At 37.6% G+C, this 18,995-nt stretch overlaps 2 protein-coding genes across 2 annotated transcripts; one reads left to right on the forward strand and one right to left on the reverse strand.

The window, feature by feature from the left end:
• The first annotated feature begins 488 nt into the window (after positions 1–488).
• LOC106920568 (transmembrane protein 42-like) lies at positions 489–5,739 on the forward strand. Its single transcript, XM_014991664.2, has 3 exons — positions 489–796; positions 1,932–2,078; positions 2,260–5,739. The coding sequence occupies exons 1-3, from the start codon at positions 620–622 to the stop codon at positions 2,404–2,406; spliced, it is 471 nt and encodes a 156-aa protein (XP_014847150.1). The 5' UTR covers positions 489–619; the 3' UTR covers positions 2,407–5,739.
• Positions 5,740–7,365: 1,626 nt separating this feature from the next.
• zdhhc3b (zDHHC palmitoyltransferase 3b) lies at positions 7,366–18,239 on the reverse strand. The gene is made up of 7 exons (XM_014991662.2): positions 17,822–18,239; positions 15,102–15,433; positions 13,406–13,530; positions 12,329–12,425; positions 12,172–12,253; positions 11,187–11,317; positions 7,366–10,482 (listed from the first exon to the last, which is right to left on the reverse strand). The coding sequence occupies exons 2-7, from the start codon at positions 15,402–15,404 to the stop codon at positions 10,324–10,326; spliced, it is 897 nt and encodes a 298-aa protein (XP_014847148.1). The 5' UTR covers positions 15,405–15,433; positions 17,822–18,239; the 3' UTR covers positions 7,366–10,323.
• Between the last annotated feature and the right edge of the window lie 756 nt (positions 18,240–18,995).

The raw sequence follows: 18,995 nt of genomic DNA on the forward strand, positions 1-18,995 counted from the left end.
AAACACTTATTTTAAAGCCACATTTATCTTAGTTATCACTTTATGGCTTCCTATTAGGGGAACGATTCTATTCAAGAGCATTGATCCATTACAATTGATACCGGAGTGGTTTAATGTAATCAGCCCAGCTACTGCAGCTCATCAGTATGCTGCAGGGAGAGCAGAAGTCTGGCAGCACTGTTCAAAGACTCCAGCGTACTTACTCACACTCGGGGACATTACATTAGTATCGATTCTGCGCTGCTTCGCTCAGTATTTATAGGAAAATTGTTTCTGGAATCCATTCCTTGAAAACACTGTATTTATAGAGCAAGCCAGTGTTGTTTATTTTGATTCCAGGTTGTCCGGAGACGAGAAATTATTTATAAACAACGATACTACAATTCCCAGAATGCCGCAGGAGCTCAAATGTGCTGTGTTTCTGCCACCGCGCGGCCGTGGATAGTAAGTGCAGGGAAATGTGCTCATTCATTCATTCATACGGTCACTACCATGCAGGCAGCTCGACCAGGACCATCTGCGGCAGCAACAGCAGACATGTAGGGAAGAAAATAAAGGAAGTGATCAAACATGGACTGAAGAATAATGTGCCTCGGCTGCCATCTTAACCATCACCATCATGTTCCCGGGAGTTTTCTATGCATTGCTGGCGGGTTTCCTCGGAGCCGTGGCGTCGTCGTCGGCCAAACTGTCCCTGGGAGCCGACTACCTGAAGGGAGTCTGTGAAACCGGACTCCGGACGTGGGGCGAGCAGCGGAAATTCAGACACGCGGATGAAACCACAGCGTGTGACCGGGTGAGTCTCGCTTCTGTTCATTATTCAGTCAGGATGTCTGGGAACGGGCCGGTTCTGGTTTTAGGGGGAGCAAATCCCACATCATCAGCACCACGGACAGCGTCACGCGTCGGGCACCCCTGCGGCATCTTTGCTCTCGTGCAGTGTCCGCGTGCTGAAGGACGATGCGGCTCGTGCGGGATCGCGTTGTTCTGTCAGCGTGTCTCGTGTTGCTGATGCAGGTGACGCGGAAACGATGCGAGGGGAGTCAGGTTTCTGCTGTGACCTTCCCTCCGTGTCTATGTGGTGAAGTCAAGAACATCTGCAGACAGGTGTTTGCTGCTTTCACGCCAATCAGCACACCTTCTGCTCTGAGTTGGTGTGGATATTTAGGAAAGCAGGGGGTTGGAGAGTAAATTAAACGATCCTAATTGAAATCCTCACATGATTTTAATGCGTCACATCAGGGTTGAGGTATTTCAGGAATACCAATTAGGGAACGGTGCAATCCTGTGGGATATCCTGCTTTAGCAAGGTCAAAAGCCTGTTAGGTATGGCAAGTCCATGTATCACATTATAGCAAGATGGGATCTTTATTTTCAATTCATTTCAAAATTGACTTCTTTTTTTCTTTGGGAGAATTTAGTAAGTTGTACAGAGAATTGTTTTGATAGCAAATAGTAATTGAGTCTAAATGCATTTAAAATTTGATTTCTACTTACAAAGTGACACATAACTCATGGTGATGTATAACTTCATCATTTAGGCCCTGATCTAGGGCAAACTCAAGATTTATCTTTATGTTTTGCTCTTGTTTGACTTTTAGTTATTTAGTTAGAAAGATTTGCTTACTCCTTAGTCTGTGCTTTTAATGTTATTGTATTATTGTCTGGTGCTATCTTTATTTAAAATAAGTTATTCTAAATCGCTTTTTTAAAAACGATTTAAGATCATTTTAATCATTTTAAGTGCTTAAAAATCATTCAAAAATATTGAGTATTAATATTTTGAATATCACAATATTCAAAATATTAATACATTGTAATATTTTGAATATTAATACAATTCTCTTTGTTTTTATTTTGTGTTCCTGAGCTCAGTAGTAGCAGGCAGCATTGCTGGTAGTATATTATTTCCTTTTTTTTCCCCTTTGCAGCTCCACATCCCTCTGAGGCTGCTGTGTGGTGGTCTTCTTTTCACCTGCAACGCTGTGATGTGGACCTTCCTCGCCAAAGCACTCAGGTACTCCTCTTCCTCCACCCGAACCACTGTGACCACCACTGCCTCCAACTTCGTATCTTCCGTAAGTAGAAACCTTCTCTCATTTTCTCCTTTTCATCCTACTAGAAGACAAAGTTAATTTAGAGAACCCTTGACCATTTCTCTCCATATTTGCTGCCATATTTTGTTAATGCAGGCTTTAATATATATTCAGAAGTAATATTTTTCACTTCAACAGCTTTTGTTTTCCCGCCGTGTTGCAGGCTTTCCTGGGCCAGCTGATCTTTGGGGAACCCCAGATAACACTGTGGTGGGTCGGGATCTCGTTGACCTTTTCAGGTCTGTTGGTACTGCAGAGGATTTCGCCACAGGACCGGCATCAGACGGCAGCCACGACGAAGGACGAATAGCATCTCGTCTCCACTGGCTGGCTGTGCTGTGCTCAGGCTGACACCTCCTCTGCTTTTAAGCAAAGCCAAAGACAAATAACGGCTGAAAACGGCAGTTTTATTCAACGAATTTGCTCTTTGAACAGCAGCCCAGGTGCATAATTGAAAAAACTGCAATCCTCCAGTGAGAGAACAAGAGGTCTTCCAGCCATGTCACATGCACTGTGTGCACAATTATTAGACAAGTGAGTATTTTTTAACAAATCATCAGTTTTAGTTTTAAGGCATAATTTATTTAAGCCTACCATGTGATGTGACTCTGTCTAAAGAGGTAAACACCTTAAATCAAGGTTTACATAGTTATTAGGCAGCTTCTTTTCTTTAGACAAAAAAGTGAATTTAGTGAGTCTGAAAAGTCAAAAAAGACCAAAAGTGTCTTTGAGGGATTGTAAAGATGTTTGGACGTGTTCACTGAAGCATCAAATGTTTTGTTGCAAACAATCAGCAGAGGGAAATGAGTTTGATTCTCATGGGGAAATGAATGTTTTTCATTTAGTTGTGTTTCATTTAGTGTGACACAATAGTAGCTCCGCTGTAAGAAAACCTAAACCGTCCTTTTACTTTCTTACACACTAATGTTTGAGGTTGATTAACATTTTTGGATTAACTGAGAGATTAATAAAAACAATCCTCCAAAATCACATTTGCCTAATAATTATGCACACAGTGTAAAATAAAATACTCCCCTTTATCTCTGCAAAGATTTTAGGAGATGTTTGCCGTCGGAGGATTTGCTTATGCAGCACAGCTACAGTCTGGCTTGTGGAGATAAACAAACGGATGCCTGGGTTCAGCTTCTTTCAAGCTCTTAAATCATTCTGTGCACGGATTCACAGAGAGAGGAAAAACTATTCTAGCTTTATATTTTTTGTTGCATATTCAGACAATGATAGCACAAAGGCAAAAAAAAAAAAGCTCAAATAAACAATGTGACATGTTTGGAAACGAGATGAAATAGGCCCTTGTTGGGAAGGTGATCAGAGGTTGATATCATTCTCATGTTTGTGGGGTAAACATTAAGCCACAGGCTGCAGTTAATGCGATGCTGCAATCAATTTGTTTTCCAGAATTTAAATTTAGGAGGAAATGATCTGGAACAGCGTCTGAAACTGAAAGTTGGAAAGTCAGTCGTTTGGCACAACCCACAACCTCAAAATCCAGTATGTTCAATAAAACAGTCACACAAAAATGTTAACATAAAAATTAAATAAAAAAAATATAGTTACCCGGGGTAATGATCTGCAAGTATCACTCATTTCCCAACTTGGAGCTGTAAACACTGTTTAGTTTGGCGTAAAAATGAAGAAAGCACATTATCTAGAAACAGTGGGATTGTAAAAACACATCTCTGTTACTTAGTTATTATGGGAATTAAGAATAAGTTTTTAATGTTTTTAACGTACTTCCAGGCTGGATTTTTGTAGTTTCTGCTCGTCACTGAAATTTAAATTGCTTCACACAAATAAAACAAACATTTGGCTATTTTACCACCTCCTCTATGATATTTCATTTGGATACAAACATGTGAGTGATATCAATGTTTCTATTAGACCAGAATAAGTGCATTTATTTTATTTGGACCTATATTTTTAAAGTGTGTGTATTAAAACTGAAAAGTAGCTGCTGTGAGGTCATACTTTGGTTTATGGACAGATATTTGACATGTGAAGCTCAGTATTTTGGCCATCAGTAGTATAATATCTACAATTATTTTTTATTTATTTAAAAAAACAGTTTTCTGTTTGGTAAACTCATTTCTTTCCCAGCCTTCTATGAAAGTCTGCCTGCAGAGGACGACTTTCTTCACCTCAGTCACCGTGATTACAGGATTTTGACTGCAAACAATCGTAAAACTGCACAATGTAACAATTGAGAAATGCAACGTTGAACAATTTCTTCTGACAGCAGAAATGCGTGACATGCGTCCAACAACGATCACGGCCCAAATGTGTACGGAATAAAATAAAATAAAACTTTGCGATACATCTTGCAAATTTCTCACAGGTTGTGAGTTTTAAGCTCACAACCAAAGATTTCCTTACCGTCCATAAAGACAAATAATTTAGTTAGCAAAGGTTGAGTCACACAGTTTAACTTGACTTTAGAGTAAAACATTGCTTTTGGAGATGTCCCGATCATCATGTTTTTAGGGTTAGGGTTATTATCATGTTTTTATTCCAGACACAAAGCCAAGTCACGTACAGCTAACATTTTGCAAAATTAAGACCAGATACTTTTCTCAGTTACAGTTTCTTTAAAACAGCTTTAATATTTTATTCCAGTACAGGGACAAAGTAGATAAGAAAGCTACTATAATGTTATTATAATGCATCTCCTAAAAGCTACATAACCAGTGCTGTCTTCATCAGTTTGCTGAAGTGCGAGGCTAACATTAGCATGTTTTTTTCTATATTTTGATTGGACTTGTTGATAATTTGGCTAACATATTACATTCCTGCTCTGGTTAATACCAGTCAAGCACAAAATTTACCCAAGATTTTTTCCTGCTCTATAAACTTTTTCCTTTAAACATCATAAATATGATTGATCTTCATTTCAGCTGCTTTCTATGCAGTTCTGACTAAGTCCAGCGCACCACAAAAACAAAGGAGACTGCAGCAACCAACACAGTCTCTCATTCACCATAGAGATCATTGTAAAGTGTGAAAAACCTGTAGATTGTCATGGAAACGCCAAATTTGTTCAACAAAATAATGAGAATAGCAACTGCTGCACAATATCTGGCGATGTACCTTGCTTGCTAATGCTATAGGTGTGGCTGATAAGGACTCAGAAGAGTCAGGAGTTCATTTTATACAATGACTGACACCAATCACTTAAAATTGCCTTGATCGGGACATCGCTGTTGGCTTCAGTTATTAAACCTGAAGGCTATTTCTGTCTTTTTCACACATTACATGCAGGAATGAGGCAATACAATAAATACAGATATTATAGGAAACTATTGACCTGATCTGATATAATCTTTTGGATTTTTACACAAAGTACCTGAGAATGATTATCCTATCACTACTGAGCAACTCCTTAATGGCTTACTTAATGCTTATGTTTCCTTTAGTTACTTTGACACTCCCTGTAAACATCTATCAGGCTTACTGCTGTGTAAAGAAGGCACCCGGCTAACAAAGTGGCCTCTTACTCTTAAAAACTAACAGCTGTTCTAATGTAGCACTGCGGGGCTCATCCTGCTTCCTCTCTGGGTTTACGTTTTGTTCCGTTTCGTTTTTTTTATTACTTGAATTTATGTTTCTGCATATAAGACTGTGAAACATACTGTGTTTTGATCCTGAGGCAGCTGCTGCACTTCAGTCACATGACCTGTCATGTGTGCATGTTTTTACAAACTGCAGAATAAATATCACCAAAGCATCAATCAGCATCAGAGTGACACACCTGCTTCACGTATTTGCTTACTATGAAGAATTGCTCTTTAGCCTACAATTTCTCTGGTTGTGTGAAACTTAGCAGTGTTAAATATTTCCTTCCACATCCCAGATTTAGAAAATTATCCAGGATGGAGGTTTGGGTTCACAAAAAGCTTCTTGTGGAGGGATTTGGATCCACCCTTTCTATCCAGGGTTGTTTCACATTAAATCTGCAGTTTGCAGACCAGGGGTGTCCAAACTTTCTGTCATGTGGGCCAAAATCAGAGACAAAAGTACCAAAAATAAATAAATAAAATCAAATTGTCATATATGTTGTTCTTTGTAGATCTAAAACTTAAAATGGATTTTCCATGTTTAAAAGAAAACCGTCTAGTTTTCAAATTCTTTGAGGCTCAGTTGAATGTATTCTGAGTTATAAGAACAGCATTTGGGTCACATTCTTTCAAAACGCTTGTTATGTTTGGCCAAGTTCAATAAATTAAATAAAAGGTGATTTGGCTTTTCAGTTGAAGTCTCTGCATAAACATTGTTTTACTTATTATAGAAGTTTAGTTATAAAAACATGCCTACTGCTTTACCTATCATTCTCCATTGAAATAATAATTTTATCCTGATGAAAAATATAACATTTAATAAACAAATTAGTTCAATTCTTGAACTGCAGTTTGGGGCCCCAAATAAATCAGTCCAGGAGCCACAAATTGCCCTCGGGCCACACTTTGGGCACCCCTGATGTACACCAATGACTTACTCATCTGAGAACAATTATTCCACTTTTTATTAAGATGTACTTCCTAAAGTAAACAAAAGCTAAAAGGTATTTTTTAAGTTACCGCATCAATATTGCAGTATCTGTGGTGTAGGCAAGAAAGAAAGTGAAGGACGTTTCTACCAAGGTTTCTCTCTGCACCAAAAGGCTCATCCAGCATTTTCCAACATGATGTTGCCTCAGAAATGCACAAGACTGATGGTTGGTATAAACCTTCTTGCTTAAGCCTCAGCCTCTCAACAACCTTTGCTTTGCACCACAAACATTATACCTGGTTTGTGTCCTGTTAATGGCATGATATTACTGGAGGTAAACGATTCAACAGTCTGTTCCAGCATGGCCCACTTGCTGCAAACACTGATGTTTGAATTGATTTGAGTGAAAAAAAAAACTCCTACTGGATTAAATGTGATGCTCTGTAACTTATTTTATTTAAATTGCAGTTTAAACCAAAATCATTAGGGCTAAGAATTAATTCCTGACCCGTTAAGATCTTGTGTGTCAAACCTGATGTTGCATTAGTTTGTTGTGCATCTTATGCAGTTCTTTCACATTTCCAACCTGAAAGAAAACAGTGAGACATTAATGACAAATGTGATCAATGAAATGTCTGAGTTTATGTGAAACTACAGTGAAAAAGTCTAAATGGGAAGGAAACATTGTTTAACTCAATAAAAGTCTCATCTGACAGCATCATTCAGGTGTTTTGTGAAGGTTTTTGAGGATTTGCTACTCAATTCAGCATGAGGTCTCACTTTGATTTTTATTTTGCTGGTTTTCATGAATCAGAAAAACAATGCTTGAATAAACTGGCAACAGAGTTTGTAGTGCTCTTCATCACAATAAATAAAAGTGTAAAGCTTTTCAGGGGAAAAAAGTAACTAGGAATCTTCTTGATATCAAAGTCCGTGTTTTTAAAATAGAATAAAAATCAGGCAATAAGGAGTTAAATTTTTAATAACTATACAGCAAAAACATCTGCAGTTGTGTAACTTAACACTTTATAATGAACCCTAAAACAAAACATCTAATAGTTTTTATATTACAGCAACGAATCTTTTATCATTTGAAGTTTGTTTTATTGACTTTCCCCTTTAAAACATCAATCAACAAAAAATTAAAACCAGATAACAGAAACATACAGCGCAGTTTGACAACAAAAAGTAGAGGAAACCTGTTGCACTGTGTTGCAAACTTGCTACATCTCCAAATAACGGTGACAGTTATAAAAATAAACCCATTTAAATGCCTTTACATGCTGCAATCTGAAAAAAGCAGACTTCTTTAAAGACTCAATTTGGCATCATGTACACTCAAATATTTCCTTTTATCTGCTTTGGATGTCTTTAAATACAGTAAGGCTTTAAAACACACAGGCAAAGGCATTTTTTTCTAGTGTTCAATACTCTGAAGTGGTTGTTTCCCTCAGATCATCATCATCTAAAGTCAGAGCGCGCCTTTTCCGGTCTGATCCAAACGTGACTCAACATTTGATCCGTGTAAAGACCCTCGTTTGCTTTCCGGGTTCAGTCAGGCACACGACCAACTACATTACCCTCAAGCAAACCCCATGAGCTGAGCAGCTGAATTACACATGGGGTCTTCACATTTTCAACAACAGCTGGTGAAAAGGCCAAACATTTACAGGTAGCAGATAATAAAACGATGCTGGTTCATCTGACGGCTGAGAAACCGAAGTTGACGACTGCAAAATCTACAAAATACCTCATTTGAAATTTTTATAGATGCTACAGGAACTCATATTGCTTTTTATTTTTGCTCTGATAAGCTGCAATCCATAAGTTATCCAACTTAAACATGTAGCTTCAACTTTCATTTCTACAAATGAAAGTTTAAGCTACTGATCCGTTTCCAAACAGGATCAGTGACACTGATGGGAAACCGACAAGCTGTCGTAGTTTCAACCCCAAAAATGTTACATTTCCCTTGTTTTGACAGTGAAATACGCGTTTCAAAAAGCAGTGAGGCATGACACTCTGAAGGAGGGTAAGTCAGAAATCTAATAGCATTTTTATGAAGTTTGTCTTCCTTTCAGTCTTGTTGGGATTATAATTCATCCCGATTCAACATTTCGCCTGAACCCGTCCAAACAGGATTTTCTTGCAAAGCATCGTGCACAGGTTTAACTTGGATCTCCGCCAGGAGACTTACAGCTTTTTAAAAGATGCTTTTTCTGTCTGAATGTTTGCAAATTTCTGAGGAGACGAAGAGCGGAAAGCTGGTAAATACAACTTGAAGCACAAACAGTTCTCTGCAAGGCAATAAGCAAAACGAAAACAAGCAACATGCAAATGTTACTCAGAACACAGACCTACATTTACTAAAATCACAGCACTTTGCAGCTTTTTCCAGAGCTGTTGTGGCCTCTACATTTATTGGCAGCCCAGGTAAAGGTATGGAAGGAGCTTTAATGATTTTTTTAACAGCTGAAGTATTAAAAATTATATTTCAAACTTCAGTTTGAGTACACTTATTCACTCAATCCTATAAATAATTAAAATAATACTGCTTGTGCCATCGACATTATAGACAAACCTAACAAATCCAGATGTGTACTTTTCTTTTTTTAAAACTGTAAAGTGAAGATTTCCTGCCTCCTGTTCTCTTAAAAATGGGAAACACAAGAGAACATGCAGTGTAATTATAAGGCAGGCGTGTTAAAAGTCAGGAGATGGTGATTAAACAAAATCCATCTGATCTAAACTTGAGCATATCTATAATTAAAGGAATAATTAGAAAATTTAAAACAACTCTGTCAATGCTGACGGGTTAAATGAATCTCAGAAACTAAAGCCAAAGTTCCCATTAAGATAAACCAGAAAGATTGTTTTATTTTACACATGTATCTTTACTGGGTGTGCCAATAAATATGGAGGAATTTATGCTTAAAAAAGCATAAGTTTTGTGTTTAACGTGTCAAACCATGCTGTAGTATGAAGGATAATAACTTGAACCAATCACTGGAGTTATTGCTTCTGCTTTAGGATGGTTGCTTCCACATTTTACATATAAAACGATCTGAATCTCATCACACATGATTTGTTCTACCTTTATGGCTTTTATGCGGGAAAATAAGCATAAAAACACACTCCTGAACAAATCCACCCACTGAACGAGGCCGCAACATTCTCACTTCGAAAATAATGTAAACCAGTGACAACCTGCAGTGTTGCATTAAGGCAATAAATAGAGATATCTTTAAAAATATCAGATGTGCCGCCTGCTGAAGGACCGTTCTAAGGCAAAAATCACCTGCAGCATTCAGGAGGAGATTATCGCAAAGACACTGAAACAGCAAAGTAAGTAAGAGGATGGTGGGACTATTTACAGGAAGACGAATCCAGGAGTCGATACCTGGACCATGCTGGTCATCAGTTCACATGATTTACTCTGAGAAAGGAGGAAATGATCCGACACGCAGCAACGAACAGAGCTCCAAGTGCTTCTTATCTTTCATTTGATTTTTGTTCCCGGCGCGGCTTCGTGATGCCGCTAAATCTCATTAATCTCATTCAGCACCAAAAGGGAAACGATCAAAAAACAATTAAAACAGAAAGTTACATTACAGAAACTAAAAGCGTACGACAGCACACCCGAGGAGATCCAAACTTCAAGAAACATCCACCGTTCAGGATGGAAACGACACAGAGAGACGCTTTAAAATGAGTCCGTGTCCAGCTTTCACACGATGTACTGGTAGACGTCGGCCTTGCCGTGGTCCGGCGTCGCAAACGGGCTGAGCCAGGCTATCGAGAAGGGGTGGCCGAACACCACCTTCATGTTCATCCATTTGGACCTCTTGGCCCATCTTCTCTCCTCCTTCTTCAGCTGCTCGATGCCCTGCAGGGGGAAAACAAACGCTTTGGATTATGAATAACAAACGAGGGAAATGAATCATGTTTTCATTCTTTTGTTTTCCTCCCATAGGCTGTAGGTGACTCACTGAGAAGCACACTGAACTGCAGGCTCCATTACCCTGAAATTGCCTGAGACAGATGATCTTTGTAGTGAATATTACGGCGCTGTGAGTCATGCTCGTGGGTGGCAAGAGCAGAAAATGTACTGGAGTCAGCCTAGCAGGGGGCTGGAAGTGGATTACCTGGTTCCACTGCGTTTCTGGGCTTTTTTTTGGTAAATTATAAATACTAAATATAAGCTGAAGGAGCCCAAAGTCACAAGATAATCAGCAGCTCTACATACAAGATGAGGCAACGAAAGAGAAGGAGGAAAGGAGTGAGTGTGGAGTTAAGGGTTGACTGAGTTTACTCTCTACACCAAACAAAAACAGTTTCCCAACAAATCTGACATCTAATCATATTTATAAACACAATGCAAGGATAGAAATAGAAACAGTAACTGAATGCATCGTCTTAAACCATTAAGATAAAACCTGGAGTTGACTGTATCTATCCATCATTACTTATTAATGATCCATCTTCGTCATTCATCCATTGTGGTTAAAACTGACAGCGCTGCACTTTAAACTGCTTGATTTTTTTTTTTTTTGCAGTGGGATTAAAGTGGATTAGTAGGAAGTCGCTCACCGTCTCATCACTACAGATGGAGTGAACCTGAGTCCCAAACATGACCGCAGTGAAGATGAGGAAGAGCAGACCCTCGAAGCAGAGGAGGATGAGGAGGATGACTGTGGCTGGTGGAGAGAAGTTACTGCACTCTGAGAGAGAAAGAAACATTTAAGAGTTTTTATTACCTTAAAGCCACTCGTACATCTCATTAGAAGGAATCTTTAAAAGAAGGTTTTTTTCGGTTTGAGCTGAAAACTCAGAACATTAGACTGAATCATCGCTCAGGGAAACAAAAGCTACACATTTTACTTTTTAGTTTAGAGGTAAATTTTCAAATAATTAGAAAACTTCTATTTTTTCTACAAGTTCAGCAGTTCCCTCATTTCCTTAAGAAGGACAAGCGAACAAGCAACATATTGATCAACCTCAAACCCTGAGATTAGATCAGATTAGGGGCATCATTTTTCATTTATGAGAATTTTGATTTATTGTTGTGACAATAAATTCCAATTAATGATGTTTAAAATCCCTCAAAACCGTCTGTATTGTCGGGATTGGTAGCTTTACCATTCTACAACTCGTACTTCTTTATATAACCAGTAAAAAGAACCAGATTAAAATTGGAAATGTTTTTCCAAGAGACATATTCATGTCAGAGTCATACAGTTATCTAAACAGAAATAATAAACAGTTGTCATTTTTATCACCGTCAGGATAGTACGGCAAAATATTGTGATAAAACTTTCCGTCCATATCGTCCACCTCTGGATCAGATTAGGAAATGTTTTGTGAAAAAGACGTTTTTATGCTTCAACCGTGTGAAAAGTTGCAGGAGAAAACTAAACATTTTTTTACCCACAGATTTAATGCACTCAAAGTTTGATGTTTTTATGCTGCTAATAATAAAGGACGACCTCATTTTAAGGTTTTTTCCACGTTTAACCCAGGATAAAACAGATTTTATGCCGAGGAAATTAGATTGTTTTCTCATTCAGATACTTACTTGACCAGTCTTCTTCAAAGCAGAAAACAAAGTGGAAGGCCGCCATGATTAACGCGTGTAAGGAAATTAGTGCAATGTACATCTGAAAACCAAACAGACTTAATATAAATTAGGTTTACTGGAACAATAAACATATTTTTTTAACCTAAAGACTCACTGTGAAGAGCACAAAGTATTTCTGGTTGTTCTCTCCGACACAGTTGTTGACCCAGGGACAGTGGTGGTCCATCTTTTTGATGCAGCGTTTGCACACACTGAGGAGACAAGCAGAAATAAATGCGGCAGCAGTGAGGAGGCCGTGAAACGCATCGTTCTGAAAGCAAGACACATTTACAGGACATGCAAACACAATCGTGCAGGTAAGGAGAAATAATGCAATGAATGTGGGACATAGTAAGCTTATTATTCATGTGATGCATTACATGTGTGATGAGTCCTTATTCTTACATAAGAAAAAGCAACGTTTCTTACTTTTTCAATCAGTTATTTGATTGAAAACGTTCCCCAGCAGAGGATAAAATCATTAGAGGAAAATGTGTTTCCTGAAAATATCCACCTTAATGACGGCCATTAAAAAGCCTGTCGCAATAAGCAATTAATCGCATGATAGATTAAAAGGAGCTTGATCAATTGTGTTTACAGAGACATTATACTAAATTTTACTCATGCTTTCGGTTGTGTGTCGCTTTTAATTTTCATTTTATTTATTGATGTTGGTTGCTGTTTTTATTTTGAACATGTGAAATGACTTCCAATTTCAGTGCTAAGTGTTCTTTACAAACTTAAACTTCATTAGTCACTGAGAGGGCAAACTTGCATCATTATGCCATTATGAATACATTACTTCAAAATACATTAAATATAATTTATCACAATAATTACTGGGACATTTTATCATCCGGCTATATTTGGTGTCGTGCCTTTAGCTCCCATTTTGAAGCTCTAAAGCACTGACTGAAATTCAATTACTCTGGTGTTTTTGCACTTTTCATGCCTGGATTTCCCAGAGAAGCACAAACGGCCACAGAGGGAATCCCCATTACCAAGCTGCAGAGTCTGCAGGGAAACGCTGCACAAGCAGTCTTAACAAAAGTAAAGCGAACAAACAGATGGGGGGTGCAGGAGACGTGGTGCAGGGAGAAACACACTGGAGGAGAAGAGAGAGATCCCAGTGGGATGAAAGCAGCAGATTTCTGCAGCTTGGACTGTGCAGGTAAGAGCTGCCCTGCTCTACCTGCAGTGGTGCGCTCTGTCAGGCTTGATGCTGCAGCACTTTGGACACTTGTACACAACCTGTCCCGGTTTGAGCTGCAGGCTTTCGATGAATTCTTTGGTTGCATTTCCTTTGGGCACGGCTCCCTGCGAGACCGGAGAGGAAATGAAGAGCAAAAAGCAATTTAGATGAATTATTCATGAAAGTTGCTCCTTTGTAAATATAAACTACAAATGGAAATATTTTCAATAAAATCAAAAACGCTATTTACCAACTATTTTTTTCTCCCAAGTGTCTACGATGAATTAAACTGCTTCAAGAGAATAAAAAGAAGAAAAGTCTGATCCTTTGTAGGAGTCGGATAAACTAAAACATCATGCAAAAAAAATGCATGGCCAGATTATGTATTTAAATGGGTAATCCAAAGGTTTTCAGAGATTCTGCACACTATAAATCTGAAATTTCTGGAAGAAGACTTAGTAGTTTTGAAAGGACTTTTCTTTAAAACAAAATATAAGAAAAATAATTAGAATAAAAGTTGTTTTTTACTTTTAAAAAATGTTCGAAATATGTCAATACAAATACAGTAATAATATTTATTTCAATCATCTCTTCTGTTAGTTGTACAATGGAGCATTACGGAAAAACTATGAGAATTATTGTTTAAGTGCTGAATATATTCAAAATTATATCAGAAAAAGACAAAAAAAAACATCTTAAAATTACGAGAGAAAAAAACGTTTCAATGAGAAAAAGTTAATTATCAGGATCTTTTTCAAAATAAACACAGTTGTTTGTGAGATTGTTTCAAAGTCCTGCTACTAATCACAATAATTTCATCCTGATGCGTTTTATCTGTAAGCATTTTACCACAGTATAACTTAACAAGATGCTCAACATTCCTCATTTTAACTATTCATAAAATTATAACTTTATTCTGATCATTTTAAAAATGTATGCTTTTAATAAAAAAATAAAAAAAATCTTAGCCTGGCCTTAATATTCAGTCATTGTTGACCTGAATTCAGAGTCCAGATAAGAGAAGCTGTAAAACAGGCTTGTCAAACAGGCCAGGCCTTAGTCATGATGACATCACTCTGAACTACAGAAACCAAGGAAATGCTAATATTTTTAAAAAATCACATTGATTGATCACCCAGTCCTAGTCTGTGTAACACCACATAACCAACATCTTCTTAATTCAATATTCAAAAGAAGAAATATTTTATATCTGGTTGATTTCAAGAGATCCCTGCTGAAGAAGGCAGAAGAGAACAGCTACACCTGCCACAATAACAAAGTTTGATGGGCAATAAATTCTCCCAGAAGTTATTGCAATAAACAAACAATTTCAGCAATATAATGTTATTCTCACAGATCAATAACCTTTAAATCCTAATGAACATTAATCACTGGAACTGGAAAACATTTAAATTCCTAAAACAGAAAGGATAAATTGAATGAATTATGAAGTCTTTGTAAACAAAACTGTCCTTCAAATAAAGTTGAGACCAAAGCACCAGAATAAAAGCTTTTGTCATCAAGAGAGAAAAATTATGAATCATGCAAACGGAAATTATTGAGTTAATTTTAATTTACCAAGTGAGGCATGATGAATGCAAATGTTACAGGTTTGCATACTTCTTCTAACTGAGAATACAAACATGTCTAAATGAATATTGTGGTCATGGAGTGTTTTTAAAGTGGTTGAACTGACCGGGTCCGTGCACATCGCCCTGGCGTGAGAAGCGAGAGCGAGGAAGGCGAGGCCATTGAAGAGCAGCCCGTTGAAGAAGCTGTAGGCCACGTTCTTGGCTGGCAGCAGCAGGACGAACACCACCACAAACTCTGCGTAGAAGACCAGGAGCCAGGTGATGATGCCGCACACGATGCCGCAGCTGTCGCGAATGAACCACATGGTGCCGGAGCTGCTGCGGGGAGGAGGAGGGGCGCAGTGCTCGGGCTTCAGGTAGCCGGCTTGCCGCTCGATGTCTCTGCTGCGGTGCGCCGGGCTCTTCATCCTACAGCGCCCGTGGCTCCAGTCTCATACTGACAGGAGGCAGAAGGAGAAGCGAGGAAGAGTCGGAGGGATGCAGAAGAGGAAAGAGACAGTTAGATGAAATCTAAAGGTAGGAAATATCTGCTTTTCAAGGTTCAAAGAGGTTTTTTCATGTCAAAATTTCATTCTTTTCTACGCAGATTTAAAAGGTTCTCTGCAGTTTTTAATGGAAACATTCACACTGCAAAAACACAAAATGTCATCAAGTACTTTTTGTTTAGTTTTTAGTGCAAATATCTTAGCAAACATGAAAGAAGACAAACTTACTTAAAATGAAAAAGGAGTAGTTCCATTGCCAGATTATTTCACTAAAAACATGGGAAAAATATCTTGTTATAAGTGAAATAATCTGCCAGTAAAACTTTTTCATCAATATCAAGGAATTATTTACTTAAAACAAGCTCCCTTTTCTTGCTGAAAAGTTATTTGTGAATTAATGTTGTCTCATTTTTAGTGTACTAAGATATTTGCACTAGAAACTCAACCAAAAATACTTAAGATTTTGTGTTTACACCTCCACAATTGTCAAGTTTTTAATCCAGAGCCTGAACAAAATGCCCAATACGTTTTTCCATTATAAATCTCCAGTTCCCTCCTCAAAAGCACCACTTGTGTGTAAGTGAAAGGTACAAATGCTGAAAAACTAAACTGCTGTCTTAATTTTACTTTTTAAGGCAATTTGGAAACAACTTGCTCAGTAACTGAATATTGTGAGAAAAAGCCATCAGTTGTTGCTTCACCAGAAGCAAGTGTTTCCTTAAAATTAACATTATTTACAATAACAAGGCTTTTAAAATGTTCAAATTATGACTGGGAGAAAACACCCTAAAACTATAGAGACTGAAACCAATTGCTCAACCAGGAAGCTTTTATAACTACCAACAAAGTCAATGTTTTCTTGAGTTTTCCCGATGAAATGCTACATTAACATTAGAGGGCACCTTCAGTGAGACTCATCCCTCTAGTTGAACAGAGTGGACAAAAAGCAAAGGGTTACTAAAACGGCTCGCAGCATAATCAGATACTCATCAATATTTTATGGGCATGTTTGACAGCCTGTTGCTGGAACGCGGTGACAGGATGGTGGGATGACGGCACCTAATGAGGACAGGGCTCAACGACACACAGTTCCTTAATGCCTTCATGTGGATTCACCTGAACCTCATCTGAAGACCAAAAACAACGGTTTGGTGACCGAACCTGTCAGTCCAGGTCTTATTAAACAGTCACTGTGACATACAGCATGTTTTATTCATCATTTGGAGATTTTTTTTGGCCTTTCAGAGCAACTAAGAGAGCCTGTGAAACTACATAATCAGCAGTATAATAAAGGGCAAACTGGGAACATATTAGGGAGATTATAGATCCACGCTGACTAATGATAAAATACAATACACATAAATGAAATAGGATTTAAAGGAGAATTTATTTCAGTAACTGGATTAAGAAATTCAATCTATCAAAGTGTTTACTTCCATTAATTTGATGTATATTTCTCACATCTAATGAAAGCCCAGAATTCAGTTTTGAATATTACAAAAATCCAATAAAAATTATTTTTAAACACTTACTGGAAAATATGTAAACGTTCTGTACAGGAACTGTACTGCAGGATTGACAGGGGCTATTTCTGGATAAACTGCTTCATCAGTGCAGAGTTTGGATGAATCACACTGTCTATTTAGATGAACAAATGAATAGATAGATGATTGGATGAATACTTGGATGGAAATATAATCAAATGGATGGTAGGATGAACAGATAGGTGGATGAATGGATGAGCAGACGGCAGTGTAAATGGATGAACGGATGGATGGATGGATGGATGGGTAGATTAAACTTTAAGCCAATTAAACTTTCAGAAATATGAATGAGAAAAAGCACAGAAATACAAATTCTCCATTTTTATTCAGACCTGAAAAATAAACAACTTTTCAGTCCTCTTATAATATCCAGATCTGACATTAATGAGGTGAAATGAAATAAAATACAAGCAATAATAAAATAAAGACATAGTCGATGATATTATTAAATATAATGTTATTTGTCCAAACAACTGCTGCAGTAATTGTTTTCAAAAGACTACGTACTAACGAGTATAATTGACAATATCACACCTGAACGTCACTGAGTGAAACTCAGTTTTTTTTCAGCTGAACTACATGTTTGAATGACAAACCTTGACTTGAACAGATAATATCAGATCTTGTGAATGCGGTTAATTTATTTGAAGAAAGATTAAAGACAGAACTTCAACCAGGAAGTTAACTCTGACAGCCGGAGCAGAACAAGGAATCAGGTTTTCCAACAGTTTATAGCTGGAATCTAGTTCAATTAGGATCTTTTAAATTGTTTTTTTCTCTAGCTAAACAACTCACCTCTCGGTTTCTCTGATTCCGTCCTTTTTATTTCTTGTAGTTTCTCGCTTCTTTCAAGGTTTCGGAGAATGAAAAGACGCCAACCCGGGGTCTGCACTCCGCTCCGCGGCAGCGTTTGCTAGCTCAGTCTAAGCTAACCTCTCCAATGTCCGCACCGCTGCTCCCGTCCTCACAGCCGCCTCTGTTTCACACTGCTGTTTGTCACTTAATTTGTTACAGCAATAAAAAATAAACGCTATTAAAACCCGGCTCTGCTCCGGAGCTTCCCTACTCGGTAACATCCAGAGAGCTCTGCGGGGAAATGAAGACAACAAATCGGATCCATCCAACCAGGAAGTCTGATGCCCTCTTCGCCTGAAAAAGGGCGTGTTTGCCCTGAGCGTGGACTGTCAGGTTTCTGTCAGATTCACAATGGAGGCTTGAGCTCCCACTTGACCAATCAAATCAAGAGAATTATGCGGCTGTTTTAGCTTGGAGGTTTCTAATGTATTTTTCCAATAGGGAATAAGTTTGGTCGCCATCCAATTAAAAATTCCAAATAATTTTTAAGAAGTTATAGGTTGTTGTTTTTTTTTTGTTTTTTTTTTTTTTACCATACTTAACATCAAAATCCAATATGGCTGCTGTGTGATCCGAATTACAGTAATATTAGAATTAATCACACTTCTTTTGAGTAATAATAATCTGAATTTGACTACTTTGTTTGATAACTAGGATCAACATGTACACAGCGAGAACCAATATTAATAATCATAAATCCTTAAGAATGCTTAAGTAAGGTTTTGGCTTTCTCAGAAGAATGTCGATATGTGCGCAATCAATATAACGAATTTTTATGTAACTACATTGAAAACAAAGTTTCCCATCTCACTTTATCATGTTCATCTGTTCCAGTGTAAATTATAAACAAAAAGCCCCTAAAAACTTTCCACTAAACATTTCTGAAATCTAAAAAAGTAAAGTCAGTCCAGTTTATATGTTTAGCATGTTTCAGTAACAAGGCAACTCAAAGTGCCTTATATCATAAATACACAATACTCTAATTATACAACAAGCAATAAACATTAAATTATGTCAAATGCCACAATCAAAATCATCAAGCAAATATTCATCATATATGTTCATCAATATTTCACTTACTACTAATCAAAGCCAACACTAAATATATGGGTTT

Source organism: Poecilia mexicana, unplaced genomic scaffold, assembly GCF_051168715.1.
Source record: "Poecilia mexicana isolate PSO_F unplaced genomic scaffold, ASM5116871v1 scaffold_11, whole genome shotgun sequence".
Lineage (NCBI taxonomy): Eukaryota > Metazoa > Chordata > Actinopteri > Cyprinodontiformes > Poeciliidae > Poecilia > Poecilia mexicana.